Raw genomic sequence first — 15321 nt, 5'->3', positions numbered from 1 at the left:
TTCTTCTCTTCCATAAAACAAAAACAAAAAACAGGTTTGTGGCTTGATGCCATTTTATGAAAATCAAGTTAATCTGGCCTATTTACACTATTCCCTTGGGCAGCCAATCCAAATCCTGGCAACAGGAACGCTGAATTTGCAGAATGTTCAAAGAAAGCAATGTCTAGAGAAAGGTTTAACTCATTCACATCACATTGCACACAGTAGAACGTCATTGAAAGAAAGAAAAAAAGGTTATTGTGAAATCATTTGGAAAGAGATGTTGCTTCACAAGAAAATTACACATAAAATTCAGATTTTATGTTTTCCTAAACCACTCATCAATATCAGGTTAACCTGAATATTATGTTTAACCTGAAATCTGAACTTCTTCCCAATCCCATGCAGGTAAAACTTGTAAGGAGTACTAGTAGCAGCTTACAGATTTAGAGAGGATATGGGTCTAGGAACAAAGTTTTATTTCTTATTTGGTGAAGTCTCATGCAGGGAGTTCCCTCCAACAGTGATCCTTGACTGAGAGTTCCAATGATAGATGAAAAATTACAGATAAAGGGATACGTAAGTTCAGCACCAGCAGGTTTTTGCCCCTTTTTACAGTTGCACCAGAGTAGGTTAAGAAAGGAAAGGGAAGGAAAGGAAACTAACTACATGACCGTATATTTTCTTTTCAACACCCTGCATACTTATTCTAAACTTCAAAATATCATGACTAAATGAACATATCCAAATAATGTATGTTCAAAAAAACCTCTCTGTACATTTAGAATCCAATAATTTTGTAGGTGTCCAATTGCAATATATGACGAAGTTCACAGGTTAGAAATGACCACAGTTTGGGAGAACAAACAACACAATAGAAACCAAGGTAAAGACCTTCATCTTCTTCAAATATCTCAACTATCTTTTTAGTATAATCATTTTAAATACACACCAAGGATAAAATTGAAGTCATTTATATAGTGACTTGATGCCAAAGTGAAAAGGTAACATTGATTCCATGGGTCAAGTGTTCAAATGCTCCTGAATTCCACCACTAATTTTCCACATGCAAACAATTGCAGGAACCAATGACATAAGAACGGCCATACTGGGTCAGACCAAAAGGTCCATCTAGCCCAGTAGCCTGTCTTCTGACAGTGGCCAATGCCAGGTGCCCCAAAGGGAATGAACAGAACAGGTCATCATCCAGTGATCCATCTCCTGTCGCTCATTCCCAATGACAGAATTTACATGTCTGCTTTCCTTATTTCCAGGTTATTTTTTGAAAATTTGGCCCTAATAGGTTCCTAGTGGAAGCAGTCTGAAAGGTTAAACAACTTTACAAGCCCTTGTAGCTTTAACTGGATTACACTTTGCCAAGCAGAAATTTTAATTCATTGTATGTGAAGAATGGAGTTTGAAATGTTAGATCACCACCTTTGTGCTATGTTTTCTGGGCAATGACTTCATAATCTGAGTGCACCCTAATATTGCTCTAGAAATTGGAGGCTGCTTTAAAACTTAAAATTAATTAATCTGACAACACAGATTTATTTCGAGCCTTTAGGTATTACTAAAAGATTACGAGAAAGGGGTAGCTTTTGTCTCATTTACGAAAAGTTTAACACACAAGTTTCACCAATATTGAATTAAAAAAAAAGTGCACCTGGGTAGCATTAAGGAGACAAGCGGAAGCAACCATTTTGTGCCCCAATCACAGCTAAACCCTTTTATTTCATTTTAACCCAAACCAAAAAAAATGTGACAAAAATTTCAAAAGTGGAACAACTGTTTTTCTGGACATGTAAGGAGTGCGTGTGAAGCCCTGGTGACTGCTGCAATAAATAGCAGGGTTTTAATATTGAAAGTCTACATTACAATAGAACAACAACATAAGGAAACCTTCACAAATACTACATAACTTCACCAACAGGAGACTAATGAGACTCTGAACTTTGTTTATCTTTACTTTATTTATGCTTGTTTTCAGCATTGCATATCTGGTGTCTTAACCTGTCTTTGAAGGCAGGGATTTGTATCAGCCTGCAAGCACGCAGTACTTCTCAACTGTCCTTTCATCAACAAATCAAACAATTACATTCAACAAACCCTTCACTTGAATAGTTACCCCTATCTAAAAACTCAAAAGTGTCCCCATAAATCCATGCTTTCAGCTAATGCTTCTGGTTTATAAAAGATTAATTGCAGTCAGTTACACTGAAAGTTTATAATGCAGTTCTTGATTGTAAAGTGTTTTTGTGCACACATTACATCAGGCACAAAAAAACTTATAAAAAACAGTTTTGAAATACAAAAATATGGTTATAACATAAGAGTACCAATCATCAGAGAATTAGGACAATTTTATTATTATATCAATTTATATACATCATCCCCCAGCATCACGAAACTTTTTAATTCTAAGTACTTTTCCCAAATTGACAACTGTAGTGTACATTCTAAAAAACTGCAAATTAAAACCACAAACCTACTTTCATCCCTACATCATCTATGCAGGCTGTACCAATCATCTCTCTCTTACACACAAAAGTGTATTATAAATAATTTTTCACAAAATGTCATGGGTGTTTTATTGCACATTGTACATGCCCATATCTGAAAAAGACTAACTCTTCAAATAACTAACCAGTTTAAATACCTTGCAGTTTTCATTATTCATGCTACTGCATTTTTCAGGATCTAATGTTAACCAGTAATTTAAGGAAAAAAGCAGAATAGAAAATATGCTTTGAATTATATCGCTTTTGTGAATGAAAGAAATATGTTGTTGCTGCCTTAATTCTACTCTGCTTCCTACTGTATAGTCATTAAAAATATCTGACCTAATTAGAAAGCCTGTTTTGAAACACCAGCTTCTTTACTGCAAATAAAAACCATATGCATATGCTGCATAGGCAGTTGTACATTCCTTCTGCTTTGCAGAATTAGGTTCCCCTGTGCTATATTCTGTTAAAGATCAAGTTACATACCTCTTAGAGCTGTTTACAATTAAAGTTACTGTTTCAGTCTCATAATTTTACCAGTCTCTCTAATGGTAGCAAACAATTAACCTTTTAGATCAGCAGAGATTGGTATAAAAATGCAATGGGCAGAAGTTACCAATAAGCATCATGTCTTTTATGATGCAATCTATATATCTTCTGTTAGGCAGATTTCTACTCCAATGAGTATTAATAGTTTTTTCATTAATATGTGGGTTTATGGTATGCTGTACTAAAATGTGATGGCTAAACAAAGAGCACATATCATATGCAACAGATATTTTGCCAGTTCATAAAATGCTGCCACTGGACAAAATGTACATTTTGAGGGTTAAAACTACTGCATTAAGAAAGATTTAAAAGCTTATTAGTCAAATATTTTGCCAAGGGTTTCTACAGCTATTAGCCACTAGCAGCCCAAAAAACTAAAAATTGCACTATAACAAAAAACAAGTCCATGAAAGGTAGAGGGATCAACTGCAGTTAAGGTACAGCAACTTCAAGGAGCCGGTTGTTTTTTCGTTTACAAGTTGGGATGTTGCCATTTTTCTGGTTGCCCTGTATAAACTTCACACATACTTTGTCTTGTCTGAACTGAACCAGGAACCTAGGAGATGGAATAAAATGGGTTTTAATTAAGGGTGGAAAAACCACATGTACAGCAAATAGTCCTTTGTGCAAGAGTCTCTTTCATTAGCTACTGTAACAAGAAAAAAGTATATGATATTACCTCATGAAATTGTTTATGGTATTAGTAATAAAAGAGGGTTAGAAACTAGGAAATGTTCTGTTATATATTATTTTTGTCCATTTATGCTCCCTTGTGTTCAATTATCTTCCACTGTCAGATTTTCAAACTCTAGATTTTTGCAGTACCAGTTTAGAAAGGAAACATTCAGAATGGTCTGTTTGAAAAAGTGTGATTAATACATGAAAATATCAAAATGACAACAACCAACACTTAGCATCATTCAACACTCCTGTTAATACACCCCCAGAATATTAGCCTGAGAAACACCAGTCAAGGATGGTCCAGATATATTTAATCCTGCCTCAGTCCTAGAGGAGGGACTAGATGACCTCTTAAGGTCTACGTTTAAAGTACAGTATAGATATATACCAATTAATCCTCAAATACGCCTCACTGAAGGCGGGTAAATAAGAGCCCCATTTTACAGGTGGGGAAACTGAGACAAATGTGGAAGGACTCACCTAAGAACACACGAGTAAGTGGCAAAACAAGGACCTGCCAATTCCTAGCCCTGTGCTCATTTCTCCGGACACCATCTGATATTTTAACAATGGTCATGTGTATACTATAACTCTACAGACCCAAGCATCACTACCTTTCCCCCCACAATATTTTATTTCTTCCCCTTTCTCACTACCCTTTAGATCAGGCAATCTAATTGCCTATAGGCGTGATAGGAATTATTGTGATGGATATCAGTATATTACATCCAATGTAAAACAGGCACATCAGAGCCATCACATCTGATTGTGCTCTGTCAGCAGATTTGGCAGGATGCTTTCTAATCATAGTTTCAAGAAAGACAAGATTGAACAAGTTTATCCCTAACCATTTCAAAGAAACAAAACATAAAATGTCTTCTAAATTGAAAGAGAGGATGACCTACTATGAAGGGAGTTTACAATCTGCTGAAGAGCAACTTGCTTTCCCTGTTACTGCTGATCTTCATGATAGTAAAACTCAGGTATTCTGACTGCCCACACTGAACATAATTTCAGAAATGCAAATCCACTTTCTACCAAAGGTTAACGTCTAGATTACATGCACCGAATAATAAAAAAGGTCCTGTGATGAGACCACTCTTGTAAACAAAGTTTTTAAAAATTAAAACAGGATGTATAGATGTATATTATGGGATTTCTTGAAAATATATTGTCTACATTGTTCCTTGAGAAAACTTCCTAAAATAAATATGCACTGTTTCCCGCCACTGCTAGTAGTTTCAGGGTATAGAATCTACACCCACTAACCATTTGCTGAGACTGGGTCACATGGCTAATACACAGAAATCTTAGTCCAGGGCAAAATTGATGTGACAATGTATCGAGGGCAAAGAGATCTTGTATTTGAGACATTTACAATTATTCCCCACTTACTGCAGCACTGGAACAGATCTTCTTGCTCTTCTACTGGTTTTCCAAAATCCTTCTCTAACTATATCCATTGCCATAAATGCTAAAATATCAAATTCCCAAGGTCTGCAGACTGTTTCAAAGATGATAATGTTGTTCAAGGAGCAAATAACCTTAAAAATATAGTTAAGTGTTGTGTCGCATAAAACTACCTTGCATAACCACTATACAATAGATTTCTGTCTGGGGAAAAGTGGAATAAAGATTGTGTGCATCTAACAGTCAATACACATACTGATAAACACTTTAGGGTTCCAGAAGTTTTGCCCAACAGTATTCCCAAGTAGCCATTAAGACTGAAGTTAATACAGAAAAGGATCTTTCTCATTTTACACCAAGGTGTAGCATTAGAACTCTGACCTGTAGAAGGTAACCCAACCTGCAGATGGTTTTACTGAGTATCATGAAACAATCTGGAACGCTCAGTTGATAGGGAAACTATTCTAGATGTACAGAACTTATGATTTCTGGAGAATTTCTCTTGTAGATAAATACTTTTATGGCCACCATTATTGTAGTATCTGAGTGCCTCACAATCTAATGTATTTATCCTCACAACACTCTGTGGGCTAGGGAATTGCTAATATATCCATTTTACAGATGGGGAATGGAAGCATAGAGAAGTTCTGAGTGACTTTCCCCTGTGTCATACAGGATATTTGTGGCAAAGTGGGGTTTCCTTGAACCCAGGTTTCCCAAGTCCCAGGCTAATGCTCTAACCATTGAACCATCCTCACCAGAAATATAATAAAGACCATATCCAGCTGCTTCCTTCCCCAGAGGAACTGTTGGTTACATGAAATTAAATGGCACAGACTGGCTATGGTTTGTGGCACAGACTGGTCAGGCACCAAAATTATGAACACTCGGAGCACGTTTGTTCTGGATTGCTTCCATTCTGTGTTTCTGGAGTCTAGTAACCCTCATATTTCTTACTCTCAGTCAGTTTTCACAGTTCTCTATTTTGTGATTACATAAATTTCACAGCCCCTTCTCAGCCATCTGTAAGTTTCTGATAGCTACTTCCTGCAGTCCAGATCGATTCAATTCTGCAATCTGGTGTCTCTAACCCTTCATTTTCCACTGAGTGTAGAAAAAACTCCCTTGCAATCATCCAGTTGCTTAAAAACCATCAATGCATCTTTATTAAGTCTTTCTGAATTTCACCACCACCACATGTAGCAAAGGGGTATCTGAGGCTAACAGCAGTAAACAAGACAGCACCACATCACTGTTTGGCTCTTCCACAACTCCCATTGACCTAAAATAGGTCTTTTGTAATAGGCAGATTTTCCTTTCAGCATCTTTAAGAAGTCTTCCAGTAGAGGCCAAAAACTTCAAAGAAGTTTCCCCTTCAGCTGGAAAATCAAAATCAAGCTGTCTGCAAAGTTCAGGGGAGGAAGCAGCCTGAGCTTTGCAGAGCTTCCACTCAGTATATTCTTCCTGCTGTACAATACCAGACGCTGAAGAGTCACTTGTTCAGAGCTCCCAGCCACGCAGCATCCAGAAGTGCCACTAAGTGCCGACATCCACAGGCTGTGTCATCTGTGCTGCACTTTCCTTGATGTTCTGACCTCCTGAAACAACCCCCTGTAGGGTGACCAGACAGCAAGTGTGGAAAATCGGGGGGGGGGGGGGGGAGAGAAGAGGAGGAGATAGGCGCCTATATAAGACACAGCCCCAAATACTGGGACCTCTGGTCACCCTAAACCCCTGCAGCTGGCTCACCATGTCTTGTGAGAGTTTTGCTGATAAAAATGACAATACAGAAGATAGATAACCCCATTTCAGCACATCTGATTGGCTCAGCAGTTAGCCAAATACACTACAATAAATAAATAAATGCAAATACACTACAATGGAAAACTATCCTACCCCCCCAGCCTGCCCCGACTGAAAAAAAAAAAATGATTGACTGGGCATAAACACAGGTCAATGGTACTCTTGCCTGCAGGTACTCCCTTCCCAAGGAGCAGTGCCCAGCAGAAACAGCAACGCCAAGGACGTGGCACATCGTTTTTCCTCGGTTCCTAATCATGCAGCTGTGTTTAGATCTACACTTGAGAAGGGACAGCAAAGCAATATTTCTCCATCACTAAACATGGTGGTACTATGAAGTTCTTTACATACTTTTGTGTGGATAAATACAAGGACAACATATGCCTGAAGGGTTTTAATTTCCAAGACAACAGATCCACAAGCAAACATGCAAGCCTCTGTGAAGACTTAGATTGTTAGCAGGAAAGATGACAAGATCTCAGTCATCAGACAGGCCACACAAGTGCACTAAACAGCCTAACATGCATGCTGAAATGTGATTTTGATAGCATATGCCTCTCCACTGAGCATTACATGAGATCCTTGTTTTGGAATTGCCTCAACATTTTAAAATGCTCAGGGCACCTATACTTATGGTTGAGTAAATTTAATTGCACTTTTTATAGCACTAAGAAAAAAGTTGATATTTTCAGATGAAGAGCAACAACTGAGGAACAACATCTGAAGAAGTGGGTTTTTTACCCACAAAAGCTTATGCCCAAACAAATCTGTTAGTCTTTAAAGGTGCCACCGGACTCCTCGTAGCAACAACTCTAACTTTTCAAGTTAACCCTACATTTCAGCATCTATCAGATCCATAAATCGCACTCACATTACAGGACCTTTAGGCAGCAGCCTATGCTTAAGTGAGCAACAGCACATACAGGGTCCACGTTTTGCCTAGAGAAATTGTTAATTTCACTAATGCTAAGAGAAGGTTACTCACCTGTGCATTGATTGCTGCGAGATGAACTCTGATGGAGCTGAGCGATAAACCTTTGTTTTGAGTTCTAAAATGTAGTCTAGGATATTGGGAAGGGGTGTGGTGCAGGGTGTGAGGGTTTTCTGTAAGCACCACATCGAGAAACGTTTCCACTTTTGGAGGTAAGCATTGTGGATGGAGTTGCGTCTTCTGTGTCATAACACGTGTCTGACTTGCTCCAAAAAGGCCAGTTCGTGCAACTGGCACCAAGGAGGAGCCAGGCCGTCAAATGAAGTTTCTCCAGTTGTGGATGGAGGATGCAACCGTCACTCTGGGAGAGGAGGTCCAGTCTCATCGGGAGAGTTCTCGGAGGGTAGATCGACATGTGAAGCAGGTAAGGATACCAGGTCTGTCTGGCCCATGCCAGGGCGATAAATATGAACTTGGCCTTGTCGTCCCTGATCTTGCAGAGAACACTTTATTAGAGGAATCGGAGGGAATGCATACATGAGTGTCCTGTTCCATGGGATTAGGAATGGGTCTCCCAAGGAGCCAGTCCCGAGTCCCGCTCTGAAGTGAAATAATTGGCATTTGCGATTCCTTGCTCTGGCGAATAGGTCTATCAAAGGACAGCCCAAAAGGGAGACTAGGTGGGATTCAATTACAGGATTTAGTTCCCATTCGTGTTCCTGTGAAAAGTGCCTGCTGAGGGTGTCGGCAGTGGTGTGCTGACACTCTGGCAGGTATGAAGCCGTGATGTCTATGCAATGTCGCATGCACCAGTTCCAAAGTTTGATGGCTTCTATGCAGAGGGAGCGTGATCTTGCTCCCCCATGCATGCAATGTTGTCCGTGAGTACTTGAATAGATTTATTTCGAATGAGTGAGAGGAAGTGAAGGCAGGCATACTTGACAGCTCTCAGTTCTAGGAGCTTTATATTCAGATGGGCTTTTGGTGCAGACCACCTGCCTTGTGTCATGTTGTGTTGCAGGTGTGCACCCCAGCCTATCAGGGAGGCGTGTGTGGTGAGCATGAGTGCTGGGGGATTTTGGCAAAAGGGAACTCCTGTGCATATATTCTCCCTTTCTGTCCACCAGTGCAGTGAGTTCAGCACGTTTGCGGGTGGAGTTACCATCATGTGGAGGCTGTGCTTGGTGGGTTTGCATACTGAACTCAACCAGCCCTGTAAGCACCTCATGTGTAGCCTGGCGTGTTTCACCACGAACTTGGCAGCTGCCATGTAGCCCAGAAGTTGCAGACCCATTCTGGGGACACCATGTGTATGAGGTGTTTGATGGTGAGGAACCTGGCCTGCTGGAGGAAGGCTCTGGCGAGGGTCAAGTCCAGGTAAGCCCCAATGAACTCCATTTGCTTGTAGGTGTCTCAGTGGACTTTTGGAAGTTTATTTGCAGTCCGAGCCTTTGGAAAAAAGCGATGGTCGATAGCATGGCCGTTGGCGTTTCTTCGTACGATCGGCCCTTGACAAGACAGTCTTCCAGTCACGGGAAAAATATGATCCCTTGTTTGTGAGGTGGGCCGCTACCACCGTGAGAGTCTTGGAAAACACCCGCAGTGCAGTGGAAAGACCGAATGGGAGCACTCTGTATTGGAAGTGGTCATGTCCCACTGTGAACCGTAGTAATTGTCTGTCTGCTGGGTATATGGAGATATGGAAATGTGTGTCTTGTAGGTCGAGGGGTGAGAACCAGTCCCCTCGTTCCAGCGCCGGTATTATTGTGCTTAACGTGACCATTCTGAATTTTTGGGGGTGGATAAATTTGTTGAGTTGTTGCAGGTCTAGAATGGGTCACCATCCTCTGCTTTTCTTCTGGGTCAAGAAATAGTGGGAGTAAAATCCCTTCCCTCTGTGTTGTGTTGGAACTCATTCCACTGCACCTAAGAGGAGTAGTCGAGTTACTTCCTCCTGAAGTAGGTGTTCATAAGAGGGGACCCTGAAGAGGGATGGAAAGGGTAGGGGGGCATGAAATAGCCCAACTGCACTATTTCCAGGACCCAGTGATCATGTGTGATGTTTCGCCAAGGGAAGCATTGGAGGCGATGGCGGTAAGGAGTGGTCACTCAGATCCTCAACCAAGACTTCAAAATTGTGGTTTGTTGCCTGACTGGCGGGACGTAGGTTGTTCCGACTGGGTTAGTTGACATCTGGTTAGACCTGCTGTGGGACTTCCCAGTCTCGTACTGCTTGGACTGTGGGTGGTTGTATTGCTGCGGGTGAGACCTCTGGTAAGGCTGGTATCTCTTTCTCTTGGAAGGAGGGGTGTAGATCCCTAGTGTTTGCAGGGTAGCCCTGGAATCTTTCATCGTGTGAAGGATTTCATCGTTTTTTCCATCGTTTGTCTTTGTCGAACGGTAAATCCTCCACTTTGGTCTGCAGCTCTTTAGGGATGCCAGATGGAGAGCCAAGAGGCCCTACGCAGTGGCTGTGGTGCGACCTGCCATGTCAGGCATGTCCAGAGATGCTTGAAGCGCCATTCTGGATACTAGCTGTCCCTCTGCCAGGACCAATTTAAAATCCGCTCTTCGCTCCTCTGGGATGTGGGAGATAAATTCAAAGAGTTTGTTGTAATTGTCAAAGTCATAGCTAGTGAGAAGAGCGGTATAGTTGGCAATTCTAAATTTGAGAGTAGAGGATATGTAAACCTTGCAACCTAAGAGGTCAAGGCGTTTGAGGACTTTTTCCTGGGGTGTGGACCGGTAATGAGGTTGCTTAGCCCTATGATTAGCCGCTGCAACCACAAGGGAGTTGGGCTGTGGGTATGAAAATAAAAAGTCTATGCCCTTAGCTGGGACATAATATTTCCGGTCAGCCCTTTTACAGGTTGGCGGGATGGAGGCTGGTGTCTCCCAGATAGTGTCATCCGGTTCTAATATGGCGTTGTTTATGGGGAGTGCAATCTTTGAGGACGCTGAGGGTTGGAGGATCTTCAAGAGTTTATGTTGATTCTCCTGTACTTCCTCCAATGGAATGTCCTGGCTGATTGCAACCCTCTTAAATAATTCCTGAAATTGCTTGAAGCCACCTGCCATAATTGGTGGGAGTGGCACGACGGCTTCATTAGGCAAAGAAGAGGAGTTGTGTTCGGGCAACTCCATATCAGGTGTGGGCTCTTCCTCCACTTCCTCATGTGGATCCTCAAGGGTTCTAGACGTGCATGGCATTGGGGATCCAGCTGGAGAGTGGATCTGTGCTCTATGGGGTGAGGAGGTGCAGGAATAGTGGGCCTTATAGGGTGCCCATGGGTCCCACGGTGCCCATTGCATGGAGCATGGTAGTTGAGGTCCCATCCTTGGTGGAGCAAACCATGGGAATTGGGGTTGGTCCCTCTGATGCATGTTCCTGTGAGGTGGTCTTTGTTGTGGTGGAAGAGAGAGTCAGGTGGAGAAAAGACTGCACCTCTGTGATCATCATTATCGTCGTTTGTGAAGACAGAGCGTTCAGTTGGAGAGGATGGCTGGTTCAAGGGTGAGCCCTGAGTACTGAGTAGATGCGAATCCACTGAGATGTCTTGATGTGTTAGAAATTGCATCTGCACCGGAGCATGCAGCACCGAGGATTTAGTCAGAAGCCGTTGGTTTAAGCCAGAGGTGGGAAAACCGTGGAACCATCCTGCCTGGCCCCTGAGCTCCTGGCTGGCCCGCCACCCCTTCTGGGCAGTGTGGCAGGTTCCGCCAGGTGGCGAGCTCCTGCCAGGCAGCGCAGCGGCGTGGCTGGCTCTGGCATGGTAAGGGGGTGGGGAGTGGAGGAATTGGATATAGGGCAGGGGGTTCCTGGGGGCAGTCAGGGGACAGGGAGCAGTTGGATTGGGCGGAGGCTCGGGGGCGGAGGGTGGTCAGGGGATGGGGAAGAGGAGGGGTTGGATAGGCATGGGAGTCCCAGGGGGCCTCTGAGAGGGTGGGGGTGTGGACAGGGGTTGGGGCACTCAGGGGACAGGGAGCAGGGGGGATTGGATAGTGGGTGGGGTCCCAGAGGGGGCGTTAGGGGTGGGAGGTTCCGGGAGGGGTTGGTCAGGAGAAAAGTAGCGGGGTGGGGGGGTTGAATGGGTTGGGAATTCTGAGGGGGGCAGTCAGGGGGCGGGGGCCAGGCTGTTTGGGGAGGCACAGCCTTCCCTACCTGGCCCTGCATACATTTTCGCAACCCTGATGTGGCCTTCGGGCCAAAATGTTTGCCCACCCCTGGTTTAAGCTGTTTGTCTTTGGTCTTGGCTGCTGCCGGTGGCCCCATGGCAGCACCAGCAGCCGGTGCCGGATGGTGTGTCGGTGCCATGCCAATGGTGTTGTCGGTGCCGGGGCTCTGTGAGCGGACGGCGCCGACTCCGGCGCGGGTGCCAGTGCTGAGGAGGAGACCTGGCCATGATGCGGTCTTGACGCCTTATTTTTCTGCACCATATGCCCAGTGCCAGAGGTGTCGGGAATGTCGCAGGTGCTGACCCCTGAGGCAGCTGGACTGCTGGCAAGGACCTGGCTGGGGACCGTTTGTTTGTGCCCAAGTCTCTGTTTGTGGAAGTTGAGGCTCTCTTCCTCTTCTTGTGAGATGGTGGAGCCATGCTCTTGGTCGGTTCCAAACTGGTCAGAGAGCACCTAGGAGAGGGTTTTGTTCTGCCCGTCTCCAAATCAGGTTGGAGGGATTTCTCCAGAAGAATCATCTTTAAAAGCAGGTCTCGGTCGCAGCAAGTTCTGGTTTTTAGAGGATTGCAGTGGATGCTCTTAGGTGGGACGTGCGTCTCATCGATGCATTTGACACACCAGGATTGTCCGTCCGAGCGTGGTATGGGGTCCTTGCAAGAGTCGCATTTTTTAAACCAGGAAACCCCGGCATCTTTAATGTGGCCCACTGAAGAAGGTCTAAGAATGAGACCTTAGTGGGGTTCACTCCCAAAGGGGGAAGAGGGGTTAAGAAAAACTAGGTGTTTTGTTTTGAGGGGTGGGGGGGGGGAGGTTGTTTTGTTTTTAGTGAGGTCTATGCAACCGTCTAAAGGTAGGGTAGTAACAGGGAAGGTTTTATCTAACTAAAACTAATTTTCTTTCAAAATGGGGAAAGAGGTTCAGCACTGCTCCGAGTTCCATCTTCAGCCAAGGACAGTTGAGAAGGAACTCAGAGGGTTGAAACGCACGCGCGCCAAACAGACTCCAAAGACGCCACAAGACACCAACTGTACACGCACGTCCCGACCGGGCACTGCTTCCAAAGATCTCCGATCAATGGTGCCTGGACACACAGATACCTGAAGTGGAGCACCCACAGGGACACCACTTGAAGAAAAAAGGACAGATTCTGCCTCCTTTATTCAAAAGGAACAGTACCTTACTCTATGAGCAGTCCCACTGTAATCAGTGGCATTACTCAGAATATGTTTCTACGCCACATGAGCAAATGTGGCAGAATCAGGCCCTAAGTCCGAAAACAGTTGGTGGTCTATTTCTTAACAGACCTTGCACTTAATCAGTAAAAGCTAATTTACAGGGCAACTTTACTCTATGCATTGATGATAACTTTACTCTAATAACATTGATAATCTGAATCTTACTAAAGAGACCAAAACATGAAACAGAACCCAATGGACACAATTTATAATTGGAGATTCCAGTTTTCTGCTTAAGCCACAAACAACTCATTAAACATCAACAGGAATTTTAAGCAACATACACTGAAAAGAAAGTAGAGGATCTTTCAGATGAACTGACATCCTTTTAACGTTTTGTTTCTGTCAATTGCAGCCTGTATCGTTTTCTGCTCATGTTCTCCATGATTCACTATTTGGTCACACAGAGTAGCAGCATGTAACGCTGCTTATGTATGTGGGTTACACACAGTGTGAAAACAAATGTATACAAGTAAAAGATGGTTTTACATTGAATTTTTGTTTATTTAATTTCACTGATAATGAAATATGATTTCTGCTCAAACGTATACAGTCTCATTTCAAACAAACCTAAAAAACAAAGAATTTCTCTGCTGAGTTTCAAGGCTCTAAAACAGCCAAAAACGAATACTGGAAATGAGCACAGATAGAAACAGAAAACTGGAATTCCTCATTACAAGTTATTTTTCTGTCATCAGAAAAAAAAATCCCAGTTACACAATGCCCTTTTGTTTATCCAAGGTTAGATTTTTTGACTGATGAACCTATCAGCATGCTGCACTGAAGGAAATGTCCTTTTAAAAACAAGCAAAAAATAAACATACTCATCAGAAATCTCGATGTTGAGCTTCTGTTTGGTCTGGCTGAGAGTGGTGCGGTAAAGCTTGGTGGCCATTTCAATAAGGTGATCACTGCTGAACAGGAAATCCCCTTTACCAGCTGCTCCTGAGCCCTGAAACAGAAAGAAATGTCGTTAGTATCACCACAAATACACTCAGAGGAATCCTGTAGCATTTTATATATATATATATATATATATATATATATATATATATATATATATATATATATATATATATAGGTAAGCAGACTTTAGACCCCCTCCTTCCTATGCCACCCCCCAAAATGCAAAACATAAGGATCAAATACCAGTAAAGCACACCACTGGGCAAGACAGAGTAGCAAGGAGGTTTCCTGTCACCAGTATTTTGACTTCTAAGTTAAAAAGGAACACCGTTCAAGTTTTGGACTTCATATATGACCCAATTTTAAACCTGTTAGAATCTGATGAGAAAGCTCCGTGGGATTCTAAATATCAAGGTAAATTCCCCCTCAGCCCAAAGGAAAGCCACTAAACTTTATAGATCCTACAGAAATGCACTGTTTTAGTCTCCCTCTGCTGGCTACATCACAGCAATTCACACTATATCAGGAACTGAAACCAATTGTTGATACTAGCGCACAGAAAAAGATGTTCTGGCATGACAGGGCACTATATAAATGGAATTTGTTCAACAAAACAGCTAGGCTATCAGCTCCATTTAAGAAAAACGCTGACAGAATAGATTTTTAAGAGGGTTCTACAAACAGTGAAGAGAAACAAAAGTATCTGTAGATTCTTTTAGATTGGTAACTAAATTAGTGATATAATAATGTAAATTTCTTTGAGCTCCCATCGAGTGGATGAATGGTAAAGTTAGTGATGATGAATGCAGGGAGTAAGATGAAGTGAACAATAAAAATGTGGTAAAAATATTATCGAAGAGTTTTTAGAAGCCTAGATATAGAAGCTAATAAGTTTATTCAGAAGAAAAAAAGGGGATGATATTTAATCTAACTTCCCACTTTCCCTAAAGAGCAGAAACATATTTACTAATCTGTTCGTTATACTTCAGTTACACTGAAGAGTCAGGGAAAACTATAGGAGGGGTTAAAAAGCTAAAGACAAGTTTTCACTATGAATAAAAACCAGACTAAAGGGCCATTTCACAAATGGGAAAAGTCTAATCCTGAAAAGGCTGAAGCAAATCACTAGGTCTCATTTTCACAAGTGAAT

General features: G+C 42.5%; 1 protein-coding gene across 5 annotated transcripts in view; it reads right to left on the bottom strand.

The window, feature by feature from the left end:
* Window positions 1-1928: 1928 nt before the first annotated feature.
* MYO1B (myosin IB) overlaps window positions 1929-15321 on the bottom strand; it is a 185098-nt gene continuing 171705 nt past the window's right edge. For all 5 annotated transcript variants that reach the window (XM_084643733.1, XM_084643735.1, XM_084643732.1 and 2 more), the window contains 2 exons: window positions 14090-14217; window positions 1929-3588 (listed from right to left, as the gene is read on the bottom strand). In XM_084643733.1, the coding sequence (XP_084499859.1) occupies window positions 3465-3588; window positions 14090-14217 (252 nt within the window). In that variant the 3' untranslated portion in view covers window positions 1929-3464. The remainder of the gene's footprint in view (window positions 3589-14089; window positions 14218-15321) is intronic.

The sequence above is a fragment of the Lepidochelys olivacea genome (genome assembly GCF_965140295.1).
Source record: "Lepidochelys olivacea isolate rLepOli2 genome assembly, chromosome: 11".
NCBI lineage: Eukaryota > Metazoa > Chordata > Testudines > Cheloniidae > Lepidochelys > Lepidochelys olivacea.
This window is presented reverse-complemented; position numbering and strand designations above follow the sequence as displayed.